The following is a 19,784-nucleotide window of genomic DNA, read 5'->3' on the forward strand; positions in this document are numbered from 1 at the left end:
TTCGCTTCAGTTGTCACATTCCTGTTATCATATTAATACTGATTAAATACGAAACCCAACATTTAAGTCAGACCCCACACATTATTTAAAAGCGACAAGATGTTCATATTTTGGCACTGTGAAACCTCAGCCAGCATGGAAATGGCCTCCCACTCTGAACACCCCACCTTTCAGCTGGGATGCCACCCATATGGATTTTTACAGGACAGGATATTTCAATAGCGCTGACCTGTTTGAGACCACCGGACAAAGTTCAGGTTTCCTGAACAGCTCTAGGACCATTACAAACCTATCCCAAGAAAACTATGATATCGCAGGTCAAGCAGCATGACGTTGGGGGTTACAAGACAGGAAGGGTCAGTACAGATCTTAGTGCTCTCAGAAACGCCCAGTGGCAATTCACAGCCCACATCTGTGCCTCAGCTCCCCCCATCTGTATGCAAGGATATTTCACAAGCTGTGATGTAGGTGTGCAGCTACTTTATTAATGTCTGTTTGGGTCTGCATGGTTACAGACTAGAGGTGCTGCAGAAAAATTAAGTACAAATCGCCAGACATCAAATCAGCAAAAACTAGTTCAACAAATTCTGGGATCTAAGCCAACTTCATAACATGCCACATTTTAAAAGCAGCAGGTCACACGCATGATAAAGCACACTTCTAACCCTGAGCAAAGTCATCCTCAAACTGCAGAACAACTCCACTCATCAGAACTACATTGCAACAAGGCCCAGATGAATTTGCACCATTCCTTTCTCACTTCTCACGTGACTACCACCAGCCTCTGTGGACGAGGAAGGCTGGGTTATGATAGCCATGGAAATGAACCTCATGAGACAGGTTCTAAGTCACAGTTTTGTTCAAACATGTAGCCATCACTAATTTTTAAATAAAAATTATTAACATGGCTACTTATTTATTCAGGGTTTATCCTATTCAATTTAATGCACTACCACTGCCATTCAACAGAAGCACAAATTAGTAAAACTTAACCTCAAACTTCTGGTTAAATTAGTCATGTATGCCACTGATTTTTCAAAACTGCAATTCAATAAGAGTCTAAGTTACATATACTAGTCATCTTTGTGTGCAAATACCAAGTCTGAGAATGAAAGCACAGTAATTAGTTAGATATACTGCACGCGCAAATTGTTTATGAGTTACTGAAGACAGACCCAGTGTTCCAACCACTCCGATTACATCCACCATTCCTAGAGACTAGGTACGAGCTGCAGACACTCCGCTCCGCCGGTACCTTTCCTAAAAAGGGACGTAACACCTCCTGAGCAACTTTGGAGCAGATGAGGTTATACCATGGTCAGGAAAGCTCCCCTGGGATGTCAAGAAGGCTAACCTAACCTTCTGAGATCCGTATAAACAAACAACTGAACATGGAGAGCCTTGAACCGAGGGACTGCTGTTTACCTAACCCCTGAACTGCAAGAGACATCAATCCCTGCCTTATTAAAGAAATGCATACGTTAGCCAGGCATGCCTGCTTGATCAGCTCTCTCCCGTTCACAGCTTCTCTGGGGTCGGAGGAAGTTCCAACAGGCCCCATTCCATAAATAAAATCCTTCTGGCTGGCGATAACTAAATTGTATTAAGACTGGCTCAGACAGCTTCAATTAGAAATAACCGGCAGGGGTGGGCTGAAATACCCTCCATCAATTTGCTTAGAGTGGCTCTTTTCCTCCTTTTCCATCCCAAACCATTTCTAACTACCTGGTTCAATGAAAGTGGCAGGGAATCCATTAACATGCTTTCACTTACTATATGTGTAATCCATATGTATGTGTGTCCTGAAATCAAAAGCACATCTAGTAAGAGTAAAAGCTTTAATTACAGAGAGAATCAACAGGTCTTTAACAGGAGATTCCCAACCCTCAGCAAGCAAAACCAGGTAACTTCAGATTCTGAATAACATAGACCCTTTCCCTCATGTTTACAGGATTTCTCTCTCTCCTTAATCATCCTAAAAAAGCAACCATTTGTGTATATTACAAATCCTTCCTTTCTTTATGAAAATTAAATAAAGTAAGGTTAATTCAACCAAACTCATTTGCAGAACTCTACAGCACAGTCCTCTTATAAGTATTAGTATTTTTTCTGTAAGATTTTGAGCTTTAAAGACATTTAAAATCTGTTGTTAATCTACCTATAATTTTTTCCAAATGCCAAATAATTTTGTTTTCCTGTACTTAAGAAACAAGTTCTAAATGAGAATCACTCCTGCTTTTCCTTCAGCATACATGTACTCTGAAACCTAATCATATATTTAAGAGTAAACACTAGTGAAATGCACAATGCTCAACTGATAGAAATAGTCAAGTTATTGTTTTCACAGGTGTGAGAAATTAATTTGATTTTTCATAGGAATAAATTGGCAAATATTGGAAGACATACATATTTTAGGATTTTCTTCAAAAACTTCCATTTCTATTTGGCCTTCATATGGCTTAGTCAATGGAAAAGAGTTCTTAAAATATTCAACTTCCTTTAAAAGGAAGAGCAACTCAAGACAGAACCCTGGGTCATTAAACCCAAGCTTAAGCTTCACTTAAAGTAAAAATACTGATAATTCACCAAATAAGTCAATCTTGCTCTGAATGTTCACAATTTCAAGACAGACAAATAAAAAACACAACTAAAATAAATTACATTATTTCCTCAAACTACTTACTTACAGCATAATAAGGAAAATATGAAGAAAAACTAGGGAAAAAAGTCAGGGACTGGGGAGCCAGTCATCAATTTCCACATGAGCTCCAGAGGGACTATAATCTTCATACATCTTCTGAGAAGGTACTTATGAGAACAGTCAACTGTGATGAGCCATGAAAAGAAAATCCTCAGTTCATGATATACAGCCTGCTCCTGTCAGCAGGAACGTGCATTCTTTAGCGCATTTTCAGTCCTTGAACACATCTTCTTTCTCTTGTGTTTGTAGTGTTACCTGGCACACGCCACTTGGCACAGCCCATGTTACCATTGTGCTAGCTTGAAAAAATAATACATTGCAATCATAAAGAAAAATACATATTCTTCGTGTTGTATTTGTATTACAATACCAATCCTGATGAGCTGATACTTTAGGAACATGCAGGCAAACAGTCCCTTTGCCTAACACATCCATACATTAACTGGTCAAATTAGAAACAGGGTATGTTGTTACTCTTTCACAGACAGAAAACTGAGAAGGCAAACAAATGCATTCAGAAGTAAATACATAGCTGGAAGCAAAACCATGTACTGAATTAAAAATCTTCAGGTGCACAGCAAAAAACAGTACCATAAAAACATCATTCTTCATTTATATACAAAGAGACAGTTTAGGATGAAACAACAAAGTAATTTAAGGGATGGCACAGGTCCATTTTCTTGGTTCAGGGTTCTGTAGTTGTTAAAATATTTACATTATAAAAAACAAAAAGCAGCTGAGGCTGCTCAGGGTAGTGGGCAAGGATGCCTTGAGGCAAGCCGAGGTTGCCCTTGCATGGGCAAGGATGGTTGGCAGAGGAAGGGGCTTGTAGGAGCAAGAAAAAGTAAATAGCCAAACAGAGATGGAATTGAGTGGGAAGGAGAGAGTAGAGAGATTAGGGTAAGACATCAGAAAAATGAAACCAGGTAGGCTCCATCAGTTGTAACAGGGAAGAACAGGTTCTCTGGATTACCAAATTGTCTTGATTTCCTAATCTAGAATAGTTGGGGGAGATGAGGGGAAAAGGGGTGGGAGGCAATTGAGGGCTCAGAGGTTTAAAAAACTATTATGATAAAATCCACAGCACAAAAGTATGCAATATGGAATTCTTGTGATTAAAGTTACAACCCTCAGATATTAGATGAAAGACTTCTCTACACAGGATGGTCTTCTCTACCTATAACTTTTATTCCAGGTATTTACTTTTAAAGTATTTTCTGCAACTTCTTTTAATGCAATAATACTGTAGTTACTGGCAGGAAATGCTTTTGTTGCTTATGTATATTATACAACATCATGTTACAGCAGACCCTCTCCCTATCAAAACAGGTCTATTGAAGCTCTAGTTATTTCCTATTCTTTACTAAACACTGAAAACCCTTTATGAAAACACAAACCAAAGAGTGCTTTACACAGACTTCCTTGAAATCAATGCACACTATTAAGAACAACTATTTTTTTTGTCCCCAGACTCAAAACACAGATCAGCCTCTCAAGGTTAACGTCCTTGTCACACGACAGTTCTCATATCCACTAAGCACTGGCCACTGTTGCAAGTCAATACTTCAAATAGCCTACAATTTGTAAACCACAAAGCTCTATGCCTCCAGGAAGCCCCCATGGTGTATGTTTTTACTCAGACTTCAAAAAGATATCAGAACAAACACTCGTGGAAAGGGAAGGTGAAAAGCCCAAGGGATGAACAATCAAAATCAAGTAAATAAGCACAAACAGTTTACAGAAAGGGAGAGAAATTTCATTGCAAGAGGGCAATCTGAATCCATGAGCTACCCTTGTTGAGACAATTAATAAGATCGAAGTTAAATTACGTAAAGGTTTGGAATGTAAGTATTTTCCACCCAAATACTGCAAACCAAAGCCATGAGTGAGGACTGTAACATCCAAAGATGGCAGCACCCCATTTCGCACACAAGAAAGCAGAAATAAAGATGAGGGAAATAATTCCTTCTTTGGTGTTGTATAAATATATAAACTACAGACCTGGGAACACAATCTAGATCTCATGGCTTCCACCTCCTTGCTCTACGTAAAAAAGTAAGAGGGGACTTGGAGAAAGCTGCCCCGTAGAAGTAGGACAGAGCGAGTTCCTCATGAACAGCTCACCCTGAAATGCCATGCTCCATCTCTTCACACTACTTCACAATCATCTCTCACCAAAACAAGTAGCCCTTCAAAATGAAACTCCACCTTAAACATCTGAAGTAGTACAGGCAGCAATTGTAAAATGTGCTAGTCCCCAGCACATTTTTTGGAGCATTTAACGATCACTTTAAAAGTACCATGTTTTGGTAGTTCAGTCCCATAAGCAAATCCACAGGGATCCTCCGAATTCCTTGCATTTAGCTATACTGACATCAACTAAGTCCTTAGCAAGAAAAAGGCCTTTCCTTCCCAGAAAGACAGCACTTAACTAAGCAGCAGCCAACTAATAGAAAATTTTATCAGACATATATATTTTGTTACTCTTCAGAAGAAACTGTACTTAGTCCCTTCAGTATTTTTTTCAAGGCACAACTGAAGCATCCCAAACCTGTAAAGGAAAGTATAAGGGTTCTTATGTCGAACTCGATGAGAATTAAAAAAAAAAAGGATATTCCTATTTGCTCTAGGAGATAAGGATTACAGGATTATTATTTTTTTGTGTGCTCTAAGGTTGCTCAGCCAAACTGTATAGACACATAATAAAAAACACTGTTAGTTATATTCTTTCTCAAGAAAAAAAAGGTAGGTTTTCACACTTGAAATTACAGCAAGAGTGTATTGAATTTGCAAAATGAAACACCTAAAAAGGACAACAGAAAACCAAACAGAAGGTAGCAGCACATGCATCCTGCTCTTGTGTGCAGGATGTGTAGTACATTAAACTTCTGTAGTATTTCATGAAAGTCAGAGTGATCGTGTTGTTCCATGCCATGTTCTAATCTGAACTGTTTGCAATTTCAACAGCATAAATCCAGTGAAGTCAAAATTAAATGCAGAATTTTGTCTGTAAGGAACAGGATATTTGGTCTGTAGTGACTGTAGCAAGGTGTCTCCACTTAAAGTGAAAAATACCCTAAATGACAATGCAGCAAAAATTTCAAAACTTGAATATAGTTCCATTCCGCAGTTGTATGTTTATGAAACTTTGCAACTATCACACATGCAAAATAGGGTAGGATCACTATTATAGGGAAAATAAGCTTGTTAATTTCCTCATTTTGAATATTTAATTTTGCACCCACCAACATGGTTCTTCCCCCCCCCCCCCCTTTTTCCTTTGAACAGGTAACCTACAGAAAAGAACCCCATTTCATAAAGGATTTCCTAAGCATGTTAGGCAAGGCTCATGACAGCCTGATACAGGTAGTTTACACAACAGCAATATGAAGCTGAAAGATATTAGATAATTTGGAAAAGGTCACCGCATAAGTTAGTGGTGATGTGATGGCAAATACAAGCTCAGAACACAGCAGCCTGCTCAGCTACATCAATTACAGGCATGTCCTGCCAGTGATCAAGACTGTGCAATAGGGTCCAAGAAGCTTACAGTTGCTGTTGTAATTATTAAAAATTTAGCAAAGTAGCAGCCCTCGATACATAAGATACTTCTTTTCTCCCAGGGAATGCAACCTTCCACAATAACTACATTCCCCCAAAATAACAAAACACAGATTAACTGGAAAGACTTATGACCACAAGAGACCCTAGAAAGAAGTAAGGTTATAATACGCAGCAGCACTACCAGCTCTCAGTTTTACCACAAATCTCAAGATAAGTGCACTTCTTTCGAAATCGCAGCTCCTAAAAACACGCAACTGAGTGCAAATCTCAATTTGTTTAATTTATGTATCTAGCTCTTGTGGCTTAGGAAAATCTTACATATATGACCTGAGTTTATCTAAGAAAAGAAACAATCTTTACAGAATATTATCTTTTTTTAATAAAAGAAAAATCATACTTTGGGGGCTTACCATTGTGAGTACTTTGGACAGCTGACTACCAATGTCACTGCCAACTGAAATAACAACTGTTCAGTTTCAAAATACTTGTAAAAACCCACAATCATCTCCCAAGATCTCCCCACACTATCATAGCCACATTTTATCCTGAAATTAAGATAAACAATTCTAACTATAGCATCTTTCTGTTTTGCAACAGGAATCTGAAACTGAACTTTAGGATACTAGTAGAGCAATCAATGTTCTTGGAGGAAAAATAAAAGGAAGCCGTTAATTAGCATGCACTTAGAAAAGACTATTTTGGCAGCTAAATTCTCTACAGCCTCCATCTGCAAAGGGTAATCCCGAGCACCGAGCTAGACTGGATTTACCCTTCAGCCCTTCCTTTCAAGAGCTCACAATGTAACAACACTATAGCACCCACAGGTCAAACAAATCCCCTCCACCCTGCACACCCCTACAGCAGCCTGAAACTGCTGGCAGAAATACTGGAGGGCAAAGTAAGCTGTTACTGGCATAAGATTTGAGAGAGCAAGAAAGATGGGCAGGGGGGACAGTAGCAAACTGGAATAAAGAACAGAAGGAGGGATGTGGGAGAGAGGTAACAGCATTAGCAGAGACTAGTCAAAGTAAAGCAGGGCTCGATGGAGATTGGAAGCTATTATTAAGAGAAGAAAATCTAAGTGATCTTCAGGTGGGGGTTTGGGGGTTTTGTTTTTCTTTTTTCTCCCAGACACCCATGCTATGGTCAAACTAATTCCATCTGCTGGAATTATTTTTCTTTTCTTAAACGGATTTTTTTTCCCCCTTAAATCGCACAAATAATTAATTTCATATTTACAGCAGGACTCCAATGAAATGCAAAAAATAAAGAAGTTGATTACTCACTGAAGAGAACAAATAGTACAGGACAACAGGTCAATTACAAAGCATCACCCAAACCCAGCAACGTTTTCCTTGTGTGTGTCAGTGTGGGGAATGCAATCACATAATTGGAGCTGGTATCAGAATGCATCTGCACAATAGAGAGCTAATTAAGATATTCGTTTTTATATACAGAAGTTTTAAATGCTTAACTTCGGCACCTTAATACTCTTGTCTTTTCAAAGTAATTTCCTTTAGATTGAGGCAGTGCCTACATCCTTACTGCTTTCAAAATACAAACAAAAAGCTCACAAAAACACGCTTTACAGAGTAGAAGTAATAGAAATAATCACCTAAGCATTAACACAAAAGCCAGCAAAGCGCAGCGTTAAAGCTGGGTTTGCTTTAAGGCTAAGCTCACACCATTTCAAAAGTGTAAGGTGCTTTGCTATTCAGGGTAGGAAGACGGGTTCAGTACACATTGCTCTTTACCACCATTTAACGATCGGTCTGAGTGCAAATACGACTTTCTCCTGAACACCACCCATAGCCCTTGCTTCAAGGGAAGTGTGATGGTCATGGGTGTATAGGATAACTAGGGAAGAAACACAGATTGCATCATATGGTGTAGGACCACCAATGGTCCTTCCATTACCTTAATGACACTTTCCTGCAGTTCCTCTTGCACAGACATAAAAAGGGTGTGTGGGAAGGAAAAAAAGGCTCCATCTCATTCTTTCCAATTTCCTAGAAGACCACTGTGTAGCCTATACTGTACCTAACACAAGGGCTTAGACAGAAGCTGGATCTTTTTCTCCCCAGAAGCACTCAAACACTGCTATGTCACCTGGTGTCTGATGATTTATCATCCATGCCTGCCTGATCCCACAAGAGCAACCCGCTGAACAGACACTCCAATGGCAACTTGATATCCAAAGAAGAGTCTTCACCTTCCATGGGCACACTATCTACTCTAGTGTGCAAAGACTGGCTGCCTCTGAAACCAATCTTATAATCAACACATCACCTATCAAAACTCCAGGTTTAGGACTTAGTCCTGCAATTCTGTCATTACAGTCAAGACCAGGATCTACTGATACTAACATGAATGAGACAGCCAGTCAGTTAATAAATTAACACTTCCTTGACTTCTGTTTTCATTCAGAAGGAATATGCACAGATCTTGACTTTGATTTCACAAAAAAAAGAACACTCTAAGGTCAATAAATCTGGATATTTAGCTCCAAAGGTCAATATGGGCTTACAGGATGTCACCACTTAAAAGGTAGATTTGATTCCTTCAGGCCAACCTTTCTGAATAAATATAGTACAAACTCCTGGGTTCCTATGTGGTCACCAGGACTTTCACATCGCTACAGTTTAATCCGCTCAAGAGGGGATCACACAGGGAAGTGATGCTTCCCTGGCAACAATCCTCTCCCAGCCTCTGTCCATACTACACTAGCCAACTTTCACAAAAAGGAGAGAAGGATATTTATGCTTGAAACACCCCTTAAGGATTTTAGGTTTTGTTTTGGGGTTTTGTTTGTTTGTTTCGTACTTTTTTTAGAGTGTAGGGGAAGAGAGACTGTGAAAGAACAAGCAGAGCTAATCTCCAGCTTTTAAATAAAACACAGCTACACAGATTTCTTTGCCCTTGGGCTTTTCTTTTTCCTCTTGACTGAAATCCTGCTCAGCCTCACCTGATACTGACAGGGATGGCAACCCACCAGACCCTTGCAGCCAACAATTTCTTATTTTCTTTTATGAAAAGAGGAGCCAGGCTGGGCAAACATGGACATTAAATGTGCCTAAATTTCATTTGGCCTAAGAAGAAGATTATCCTATTTTAATGCAACACAAGCAAAGAATTCCAAATGTCAAGATCTCCCACAAAAAGGTATGCTGCTTAGTGACAGGATGTTTAATTATTCTCAGTGCAATGAAAAGGTTTAGACTGCCCCATTCCCGCTGATGTCAGTAAGGACTGCCCTCCAAATTACAAAGTAGATAAATGACATATTCCCAACAGTTAACTATTTAAAGCTTGTCTCCTACAATTGTTTTAAAAACCCCTGTAACTAATATTCCACAAGCACCAACTATGTTGGTGTGTTGAGAGCTACCTGAAGAAAGTGAGACACCCCTTGAATTAAAAAAAAAAAAATCAACCCCCCACAATTAAGATATTTCTGAAGGGTCAAGTTATAGAAAATGTCGTACTCAAATTATTTTACTGTTGCATTTTCCCATCTTTCCGTAAACCTAATTTCCCTCACACTATCTAACATCTATTTAACTTCCTTGCTTAAGTGGAGTGCTAAAACAATAACGGATTTGAACCTCACTTTTAAACTCATAGTTTTTAACTAGAATTGAAATTATGCAGAATAGTGCTGTTCACCTATAGCTCTTACACCAAAGCTTTCCCACTAGGTCATTAACCACTTTGCAAGCCAGCGTGGGATCCCATCCAATGAAAAAAGTATGTGGCAAAATATAAAACCACCAAACCACAAAGACACAGCATCTCCACAATACACTAAGGGGGAAACATATTCAGCATTTCTACCCTTAATTTTACACATAATATGAGGGATTCTCAAGAATAAGGCACATTGGTTAATTCTTATCACTTTATATCATCTTATACCAACACTGCAGGATCCCAGAGGCACTGTGTCCCCTGAATGAGGGAGCACATCCGTGCTATTACTTCAGAACAGACTTTTATGGCACATTCAACCCCTCTACCACAACAAGCAGTGGAAACAGTGAAAATAGACTTGCTCTCTCACATGCACTAATGCTTATAAATGCAAGGCAAAAAGTTACTGGCAACAAAAGCCAAGGTTACAAACAAGTTTGTCTTCACCTGTTGCAAGAAACTTAAAACTACCATTATCCTGTACAGGTAAAAAGAACGGCAAAGTAAAAAAGCTCGTATTCCAATATTCTCATTCGTATCTCTTCTTATGAAAAGCGTGCTTTTTATTACATTTAAATTTTCTCAATTCAGAAACATGTTCAGCTGTTATGAGTTAGATATGCACCGCTTCTTTCGCATTAAGAAATAAGGTAGCTTTTAACTCATCTCACGTATAGCAATTTTTACTGCATCTAGTCAAAAAGAGAAGAAAAGAATTGCAGTCAAACACACCGCAGTGCCTCAGAAAGGACAAACACTTTACTAGCAACTAGACAGCAAAGACAGAAAGGAAAGTGAACTATGCCTGAGATATCACATATGCTCCAATTACATTTTAAAAGTTGCTACATTTTACAGTAATTAAGCACAAGACAAATGCAACATGCCAAAACCAATGAAATGGGCATATCTAGAGCCAATCTTTTAAAAGATGTCATGAGACACATGAACAGATCATCATCTTGCAAACCAAGCAGAGTTTTACAGGGTCAATTCTTGGGTGAGAGGCAGTTAAACAAAATCCACAATTAGCACTAAGTTATTCAAACGATTCACTGAACTTTCCTCTGAATTTCTTATCAACTGGCATGACATTCCTAGGTGCAACGTATGTTGAAATAAGCATTTTCCAAAGCTTGTCATTGTTAGCTTTTGTCATCTTTAGAACAAGACACTTAAACATACAGTTCCTGCCTCCCCAAACTTGTTCTTGATTTCAAAGGTGAACAATACTTCTCACTCATTTATCTTGACTATATAATGCAGTGTTCCCGTTTACAACTAAAACAGCTGCCACGTATCACCCACCTCAGCAAGAAGCACTTCATCAGTAGCTCGTTCGCTCATACACACACACTCACACACACTAGCATAACTTACAAAGCACTGCAGTTTAAATTGCCTTTCAAATCCTGTTTGTTTTTTAAGCAGCTAAGCAAAACTCCTGTGAGTTTAGAGATTACGTCCCCCTTTTTATGTATTTGATCATACAACCAGCCTGGAAAGTAATCGTCATCCTGTCGGTTAACACGCCTTGAAACTCTTTCCTCAGTTAAAACACAAACAACTCCACAACCTAGCCCTACAGAAGAGCAAATCTGCCAGCAAATACTTTTTTTTTTTTTAAGCTAGACGCTGCTGCAAACAGTCTAGAAAGTAGGTTATACCTTGTCATTCAAGCAATAAAAGCATGCCTGAACACAGAAACAAAATGAAAAATACATTGTCCTTCTACTTTCCACCACCCTGCTGCTGCCTGTCCATTTTACCCTGCACAGGCACTAGCAAACATCCAGGCAAACTACACAAGTATTCTCAAAATGGAACTACAGCCTCTTCCTCTGCAAAGAGGACCTGGCAGTGCAAGAAATCTCTGCTAAATAACATCTCTCAACAGTCAAGTTACACTTTGCTTTATTTCATGTTATTAGCTTTACTTCTACCTCCTTGGACCACCCTAAGGGATTCTTCTCCATTATGTTCTTCAAATACTTGCAGATAATCATATCTCCCACTTAGACATCATTTAGCCAAGTTTCATGCATTTCTTTTCATCTTCTTTCCCTCATAAATCAATCCCTTCAGCCTGTCCAGCATTCTTGCTGCTCTTCCCTGAATTTCTTCCAAATTGCTGACATCTTTCAGCGACTGAGGAACTTCCAATTGCATGCTGTACTCTAGATATGTTTTATGTACTCTAAAGAAAGATAATTAGGCCTTTTCAAGAAATATTAATGCTCCAAGTCTGGAATAAATCTAAATCAGAATATTTTTTTTTTCCAGAATGGATAGTAATTATCCCCATTTCACAGAACAGAAGAGCAGAGAGAAGTATCTGAATTATTGCTGCTCACAAGCAGTGCCAGAATAAGAAACAGATCCATGTTCTGCCATTCCCAGTCACGATGTCTGCCAAGTTTCAGCCCACAGACAACGTAAGACAATGTTCCCAGGCTGTGATCTATAGGCAAACACACACCATTTCCAAGTGACTATGGAACAACACTTGGGGAGCCCAACACTTGCTCACATGAGCCGGCACAGTGCTGGAAGCTGTTGGCACAGCAGGACCACGTAACACCCTACAATGTGCTGTGGTCTGCTATTACCTGAAGGAGTCAGGACACAAGTGTCTGATACATCTACCTGATTTTTATTGCCATGTAGAGGTTCGTTTCTAAAACCAGCCCTCACTATCATCAGGTTAACTACCTGAACAAGCTATTCAATTCCAGAGGTGAAGACTGGTTTTAAATCGGAGCGGACTGACTGACTGCCAGGCTAAGGCAGTTTTCAACTTGCACGTTTCCTTCCCTTCCCTCCCATTCCCCCGATACATTTTTGAAGGAATCGTGAGGTAATAACTTCAGAAAAATTTAAAAGAGCTCTTGACAAAAGAAATCTGTAAGAGAGACTACACAAGGGGAGGCAAGGCTGAAGAATGGGGGGGGGAAGGGAGAGAAGAGTTTGATCAGTTAAATTTAAAAAAAAATATCTAAAAACCCACAAACAGGATGCAGACATTAAAAAAGCAACACTGACCTAACAAAGGAATGTGAACTGCAGTTGACTTAAACAGCATCACAGCAATAGCCCTCCCCCTACACACAAATCTCTGCAACTCTTAAAGACACAGGTTTTTAGGCCCTTCCAAATTCTGTGTGTTTTTGCCCCTCTAGCCACACTTTGTTCAATACTCTTAGCTTGAGTTGATTTAGCTTATTGCCTCTTCTTTCCAGATAACAAGAGTACCCAAATGTAACCCAGACTAAAAAAAACTAAGTTGTACTATTCTGCCTATCTTAGAGGTATTGAATTCTAGTATTCTGCTACATATTCTTCTCATTGAAAGAACAAACTATAAAGGGTCCTCTGTTTCATGGTCTGCTGTTAAACATCAGAAGAGTATAACCAAGATTAGATAATGAACACCTTGGTGAAAGGGATAATTTCTTCCCACTAACTCAATATACACAGCAAAAAGCAATTTTCTAAATCTGTGTATTATTTTCTTAACGTGATTGCTGGTTCACAATTATAGTTCCTGCCTACATCCACAACGGTGATGAAGACTCCTTATTAGGCTTCTCCCCATCCCCGAAGAACCATTTCCTCCATCCAAAATGTAGAAATGGCAATGTAAATGCCATCCTCCTGTTGTTTTTCTCTTTCAACATCTTTTTGCTTCCAGGACATAAAAGCTACTAAGAACACTACGTTTTTAAGCAAGATATCATCTTGATTTTCAGCTTGAACCCTTTTCAGCGTTAAGTTAATTTATACATCATTTCACCACCTACCTAAAGGTAGATATATCAGCGAATCCTTAAAAACTTTTCTATCATAGAAAATGCAAAACATATATGTATCTGGTGCAACTTCCTTCTTTAAATATGCACTGTGCTTTCTAATTAAACTCTCAGACCTATTTGCAAAGTTTAGCATTTGGTGACAAAACTGGAATTACAGCTAGGATAAAATACAGGAGGGGTTTTGTCTAGTCAGAAATTCTTATCTTGTGATAGGTAGAAAAAAGGAAACTTGCTGAGGGTCAAAATTAGTGCACTTGCATCAAGCCTTAAGTTAAATGGAAAATAGTGCATCTTGAGCAAGAAATCAGGAAACTTTAGTTTTCTCAGTAGATCAATTGCTATGCAACTGTTTGCTGTCATAGAACATCATGGTTTCTTTCCTCCACTTGTACAACAGAAGTAATCTCACTCATGTCCCTAAAGAGGGTGGAGGATTAACTAGTGACAAATGGGCTGAAGACCCTACAGAAATACAAAGTACTCCTAGTATCATTAAAATCTTATCCCATAATCTGAGTTAAATGCACCACATATTACTGCCCTTTGAAAAGGCTCAGAACAACTTTCCTACCTTAAAAGAAAAGGAGAAAAAACCAGTAATGACACTTATAAACTCTAGCACCCGTCATTCCCCATACTCTAACCTAAGGAGGCATAAATCCTTGCTGTAATTCACCAAGGATGAAAGATACAGTAATGTATAATATCATAAAACCAGGAAACACAAGCAATAAAAGAACTCTCAATATCTCCAAAAACTCATTTATCAAGAGGTTTTTCCTTGAAGGCAAGTTAAGTAATAACATGCACAGAGCATATTTAAGGAACCTGCATCCACTATACTATATTTAATAAGTAGCTACAGGTAAAAATGATTGCAGGTTTATTTTCTTTTATTTGTTCAGAAGGGCTCTGGTGCAAATCATGTGTGTATTAAGAGAGGAGAGATTTCCACAAACCTTTCTGGGCAGAGCATGATATCGATGTTATTGACACTTAACAAGAAGTCATTTTGAGACCGGAGTTTGTTTACACAAGGAGATGTGGCTTCAGGCCATTCAGTCTCACAATGTAAGTCACAGCCACCATCATTTAATTAGAAGAGGTACAATCCACCAAATCATCAGCAGCCCAACTGGGTATAAGCTGATTTCAAAACTTCAGGAGACTACTGGTAACATTCAGACTTGCAATATGGAAAGATCCTCTACACTTGACATAGATAACTAAATAACATAGATTCAGACCAGATACAAGGAAGAAATTTTTTTACGATGAGGGTGGTGAAACACTAGAACAGCTTGCACAGAGAGGTGGTGGATGCCCCATACCTGCAAACATTGGTTGGAGAGGGCTCTGTGCAACCTGATCTATTTGAAGATGTCCCTGCCTACTGCAGGGGGGTTGGACTAGATGACCTTTAAAGGTTCCTTCAAACCAAAACTATTCTATAATTCTATGGTTACTATTTGTTAGCTGATAAGCACCTACCTGGAATTCGGATTTTAAATTTGCCACTTTGTCCAAAACCACCTTCTATTATTCCATCTTCTCCTGTAGATAGTTTGACTTTTAGACCCACAAAAATCTGGATGTTTGTTTCCTTTTTGAACAATGAACGACCAATCACACTGTAGTCATCCATCACCTGCAAAAGAAATAGGGCTTCATAAGCCTACAATCTAAAGTGACAAGAAAAAATATACCTATGAGATACACTAAGTTTGGTGACTTCTACCACCTTGCCCTTGGAAAACCATTTACGCGCAAATGAACAAAATTCTAGACGAGTCATCTAAACTGCTGAGTTTAAGGCAATTTGTGTCTGAAACAGTAGAAGACTAGGTGAATTAATGTATTTCTGCTTTCACCTCCTTTCTTCTTACATAAGAAGAAAACCTGCATCAGAACATGCTGTAAAGATCAGTTAGTTAAAATCTCTTTTCTGCTTTGAAACCCTTCCATGGAAGTCACTTAAGTACCTACACTCACAAGAAGTTTACTCCATTACTTATCCTACAGCTAAGTACATTATCACCTACATAAACATTCTCTTGTTTCTTAGCTTCAGAACTGCACTCCAACAACTACACTTCCAAAGAAGTGACAGAATTAGTCAGTTTCTAAATAGAGCCTTTTAAACATTCACCTTTACATACACATTGATTTGCTAAACTAAAGCCTTATGACCATTGTATCCAATTTTAATTTCAAGGTTTGTAACCCACTGGGAAGAACCATTCCAAGTTGAATTCTTAATTAAGCTATCAGGAACAAGAGGCAGCAAGGTTGGTGGGTAAGGCAAGATAAACAACCCTCCCTTAGGCATTACAGAGTATAAGGTGCAGTCAAGTGAGCCTAATCCTGTAGGTGTGAATATCCTTGTATACCTAACGGCTGGAGTTACTCTACCTCATAGCCACGGCAAGAACATTTATTTACTTATCAGAAGAAATAAGGGGATATTACTTAAATCTTTTCAGGATTTTTTTTTTTTTCCTTTTGGTAGCAAAAGTCCCAGCTCTTCTTTGTATCTTAGGAGCAATTTTTAGAGAAACCTGTGCATTTCAAAGACCAGAGTGACTTAGAATGGTAAAGAATAACCAACTCTGAACAGTGCCCCTTAATCAGTTTAAATGATGACTCAAAAGTATTGCTGGTTTATTAGGCTACCCTCCTTCCCTAAAGCCTCTTCCATAAACAGCAGTTGATACACAGACTCGATTTCTAGCATTCTTGTTTATTTTGTTACATAGGTATGCTTCTATTTTAATGCCAATCTCAGTATGGCAGTAAAAGTAGCATCAGAGATTTAATTTTTGTTTTATTTTAAATGGGGTGTACTTGCTCAGCTATAAATAGCCTTGAAAGGGCTGTGCAATACTAGAGAGCACTTAACAGGACCTCACACCCTGTCCCAGACCACGTGCACATGCAGGATGAGAAATGCCTACAGCCCTTCATCCTTCTTTCACATGGACATGACAACAGTACAGGCAGCTCTGCTCCCAGCTGAGTGCAGGGTCAAGGCTGTAGGAGAAGCATTCAGATGTCTCAACAACATTCACTGCCTGAACATCCACTCCTCGTCTTTTCCCAAAAGGTCACGTTTCTGGTTTTTTTGGTGTGTCTGTCCTCTCCCACCCCCCAACAAAGAGTGCTTCAAAATAGCTTGTGAACCATTAATGGTAGTATCATTGCTCAGCAACCTCTGGCTTAAATTTGAAACTGAATAATGTCTTTTACTAGAGCTACTGATAATAGGTGGTGGTAGAGGGGCAAGATAAGCTTTCAGGCACACTTGCGTTTCTTCAGGTCTGAAATAGAAGACTAGCAGAAAAAGAAACTGTTAATTCCAACCTGAAGCAGCACTTACATTCTTAAAACCGTCTTCATTTTTCCAGTTGCATTAGCTGGTGAAATAAAAATATTACTTCTTCCTACAAATCTTTTATTCCTAAAGCAAGAATTTCAAAACTGAACATCCCGCTCCTCCACTGCTGGCTATGTGCTGTTTACCACTTTGTTTGAAATACAAATGGTCTCTCACACTCCAGAGAGGATCTTCCATATATCTATTATCTTTGTAGCTATCCCCCCAAAATGGCACAGGAAGCCAACTTTAAAGACAACATAAACATCTTTTATTTTTCTAAGAGCACTTCAAAGTTATCTTTAACTTAATTAAAAATGGAATTACAGGGTGAGCAATCATACTAGGCTAGCATGGTTCAGTTTAGAGCCTCCCCAGCAAGGCCGTCAGAAAAAAACTCAGAATAACTTCTGTGAACAAGTGTTACAGGCATCACATACCTTTGAGTAAACTGGCAATGATAAGCTACAATTGAAGACTATAACAGCAACAAAGTCTATCACCATTTAGGTATGTCATACTCATTTAATACCTTTCAATTTTAAAACCCCTCATCTTTTACAAGTAAATGTACTTTTTAGGGTCTTGCTCTTGCACACACAGTTTAGGAAAGTAACTGAGGGCTCCAGCTGCACTGTTCCTTTCACTCTAATGGTCAACTTGTTAAAAAAAATCCCTCCTTTAGCCGATTGATATGTTCTGTCCATATCACCATTATTCCTTGAGCATCTCTATAGGCCATTAGAAAAATAACTGCTTCAGCAGTGCTGAGATAATAAGCAATCAGTGACTTGCCTGAGTGGCTGTTTGGAATAAAACCTTTATGATCTGAAGTCTCAGACCCCTTTGCTAAATACTATACATCATTGTACCCCCCAATTAGCCTATCACTAACTTATCCCTGAAGATGACTAAATAGTAAGAGAATGCCTGACGTAACAAGAACTAAAATAACTGATCAGTCTTTGCAGCAAAATAAATGGGTGAAGGAGAGATAGTTGCTACAAAGGAAACCTCATTTTCTCAACTTTAAGACCATTTTATAAAAATAAGAGAAAAATTAAATTTTTGATTTAGCCTTGCTTTGTAAAAAGCCACAGAAATGCATGTTTTTCTCTCCAACTGAAACTCAACACTTCCAATTACTTTACCTGCAATTTACCTCCAATCGCTGGATTTTAAGTTAATCCCCTTTGAGTTCTCAGAACATCTACAATGGCAATCACTTTGCCTATTAGCTGAACAGCCTTTTGGGAGATCCTTCTGCTTTTCTCTCAAACACTCTTTTTTTGTTATAAAATATTATTAACTGAGAAAGCCAAATGCCACAAAGACAGTAAGGGATACGCAGTCTGCTCTGAAGCAGCAGCAAGGGGCCTAGCAATGAGGGCAGACTAATTTTATTAACTTCAGGGAAACTTCAAAAAGCTTTAGGGCTTTAATGCCAGACAGAGACGACCCCAAAAGTCAGTTTAAGTGCTGCATAAACAAAGGATTAGGGCAAGAAAAAGCTGAAGGCTCCTTGCATTTCTTGTTTATATTGTCATATGACCTAGTGGGAGTGGGAGAGGGCTGCCTCTCTGACTTTAATCCCCCATGGTGTACAGTGGCGTTTCAGTTCACTGACCTACATTACGATAATATTTTTTTTAAATTTATGGGCAGAGGTGCAGCATCAAACTCACTTAAGGACTTTAAAAAAAAAAAAAAGAAAAGAGGTGGGGGTAAGAAATACCCAGAAAAGAAAAATTTTCTGGCTGGTATAGTCTCCCCCTCTCACTTAGGTTAGATCAGCAGCTTAGAGAGGGATTTCAAGTTCAAAGGGAACGTCTCTGTTACTCTTGTTTTACGGCTTAGACCAGAGGACACAATAGCACGGAGTTTATGAAATATCCCTTCCCACTTGGCTTTTGTGTTTGCAGGAGAAAAGTAAACAGCACTTTATAACCATAGGTGAAGTATGTGCATCTCTGACACATAACACTTTTGCTAATAGTAAGAAGTTCACAGAAAAAATTAACCACCTCGCACTCCCCATCTAAACAGTACTTACACTACTGTATATTGTTTGCAAAACCACAATGTTACAGGTGTTGGCATCCAATGCAAACCATAGTATAATTCCAAGGAAAATTAACTCTGCGATTTCCCTTGGAGCAGAGACAGCAAGCTATACTGTCCAGCCTGTTAAACCACTCTTGTTTTCAAGATAACTTAGAAACTACTGCCATCTGAACGTCCTCTCAAACAATGCATCACACACATTTTGAGAGCAAGTAACTCCATGTCTTAACACACCTGTAGGAAAAAAAAAAGGGGGGGATCAGAACAGAAACACACAGGAGGAAACAGTGCCAGAATGAGATGGGAAATAAAAAAGGTTTAAGACAGAGAAAGTAAAAGCACTGAATATTAAATACTAGAAAGAGACCCAGAGAGAGAAGAATAACCTTTTCTGATTTAATCTAAAATTACAGGTTTTTAAATAGAAATAAAACAATTTTTTAAAAAAAAAAAAAGGATAAAAACAGGTCTAAGGCTTATTCTCAGCAAACTGAAAAATGACCCATTGAAACCAAAGCAGAAAACAACAGGACAGGAAAAAGAACAAAAGAGAACCTATGACTAACACTGAAAATACAAA

The 19,784-nt window shown here is 38.7% G+C and overlaps 1 protein-coding gene across 1 annotated transcript in view; it reads right to left on the reverse strand.

Moving 5' to 3' along the window:
- The window catches only part of EEFSEC (eukaryotic elongation factor, selenocysteine-tRNA specific), a 125,449-nt gene that overhangs the window by 26,402 nt on the left and 79,263 nt on the right, over positions 1-19,784 (reverse strand). The window contains exon 6 of the mRNA XM_059823242.1: positions 15,259-15,415. Coding sequence (XP_059679225.1) covers positions 15,259-15,415 — 157 coding nt within the window. The remainder of the gene's footprint in view (positions 1-15,258; positions 15,416-19,784) is intronic.

This window comes from Gavia stellata, chromosome 12 (genome assembly GCF_030936135.1).
Source record: "Gavia stellata isolate bGavSte3 chromosome 12, bGavSte3.hap2, whole genome shotgun sequence".
Lineage (NCBI taxonomy): Eukaryota > Metazoa > Chordata > Aves > Gaviiformes > Gaviidae > Gavia > Gavia stellata.